We start from the raw sequence: 1001 nt of genomic DNA, 5'->3' as shown, positions 1-1001 counted from the left end.
TCTGTGTCTAGTATCCTATAGGCCTGGCGCGTCTCCTCTACTAGGTTGAACCACGCTGAGATTGCGACAGGATCCTTACAGAGAGCGCGCTGGCTATAGACCTTCCTGTTCCACTTAGTCTGAAGCTCAGACTGGCTGTTGACAAAGCGCGACACCTAGTTCTTGCCTACAGGTGGAGGAGGTGGATCTTGGCCGCGGGCTGTGAGTAGAGCGTCTGCCATGCGTCGTACATCAATTATATAGGGTAGAAAGCCTCGTTAATTAAGGTCTAGGATCCACTGCACAAGAGACTGCTCTTTAGTAGTTGATAGCTTTTAGTTGACAGAGACTATCTCTGATCGCGGGTGGACACCACGGAGACGCGTCTAGAGAGTAGATTCTGGTACGTCATACGCTCTCGCGAGGGCTTAGATTAATTAGCATAGTTTATTCTAATAGGAGACTATTGCGAGACTTAGTCTACCTTCACGAGATGTTACCTTAGGCCGTGGTTGTTAAGTCATGGTCGTTGGCGCAGATAGAGTTGTGAGGATTTGGTGGGGTGCGCAGCTTACTACATAGGGTGCGCAGCTTACTACAGTGCCCGTGCACCAGATGAGCACCATCGCCAGTTGAGCACCCCCACCACCACAACAACAAAACTTCAACGCGTCAAAACTCAACCAATATGGACCCGATTCGAGAAGCGATTGCAGAAATCGAATCGCGAGAACTAGGAGATAAATTCTTGTATCAAGCAATCGCGAAAAAGCATGGTGTAGCACGAATGACGTTGATGAGACGACACCGCGGCGAAACTGAGGCCTATGGCGTGCGCAACCTCTCCCTCCATCCACAACACGAGAAGGAGCTTGTACGATACATCGATACGCTTACTGAACGACGTTTGCCACCTACAAAGGAAATGATACAACGCTTTGCTTCAGATTTGGCTGGAAAGCTGGTTTCAGAAAGCTAGGTTGACCGGTTCATCCGCCGGCACCCCAACCATCTCATCTCTG

The 1001-nt window shown here is 49.9% G+C and overlaps 1 protein-coding gene across 1 annotated transcript; it reads left to right on the top strand.

Moving 5' to 3' along the window:
- Positions 1-667: 667 nt before the first annotated feature.
- SETTUDRAFT_112745 (uncharacterized protein) lies at positions 668-958 on the top strand (the record flags this gene model as incomplete). Its single annotated transcript, XM_008029771.1, has 1 exon — positions 668-958. One exon carries the CDS (start codon positions 668-670, stop codon positions 956-958), a length of 291 nt encoding a protein of 96 aa, XP_008027962.1.
- Between the last annotated feature and the right edge of the window lie 43 nt (positions 959-1001).

This window comes from Exserohilum turcica, assembly GCF_000359705.1.
Source record: "Exserohilum turcica Et28A unplaced genomic scaffold SETTUscaffold_387, whole genome shotgun sequence".
NCBI classification, from domain to species: domain Eukaryota; kingdom Fungi; phylum Ascomycota; class Dothideomycetes; order Pleosporales; family Pleosporaceae; genus Exserohilum; species Exserohilum turcicum.
This window is presented reverse-complemented; position numbering and strand designations above follow the sequence as displayed.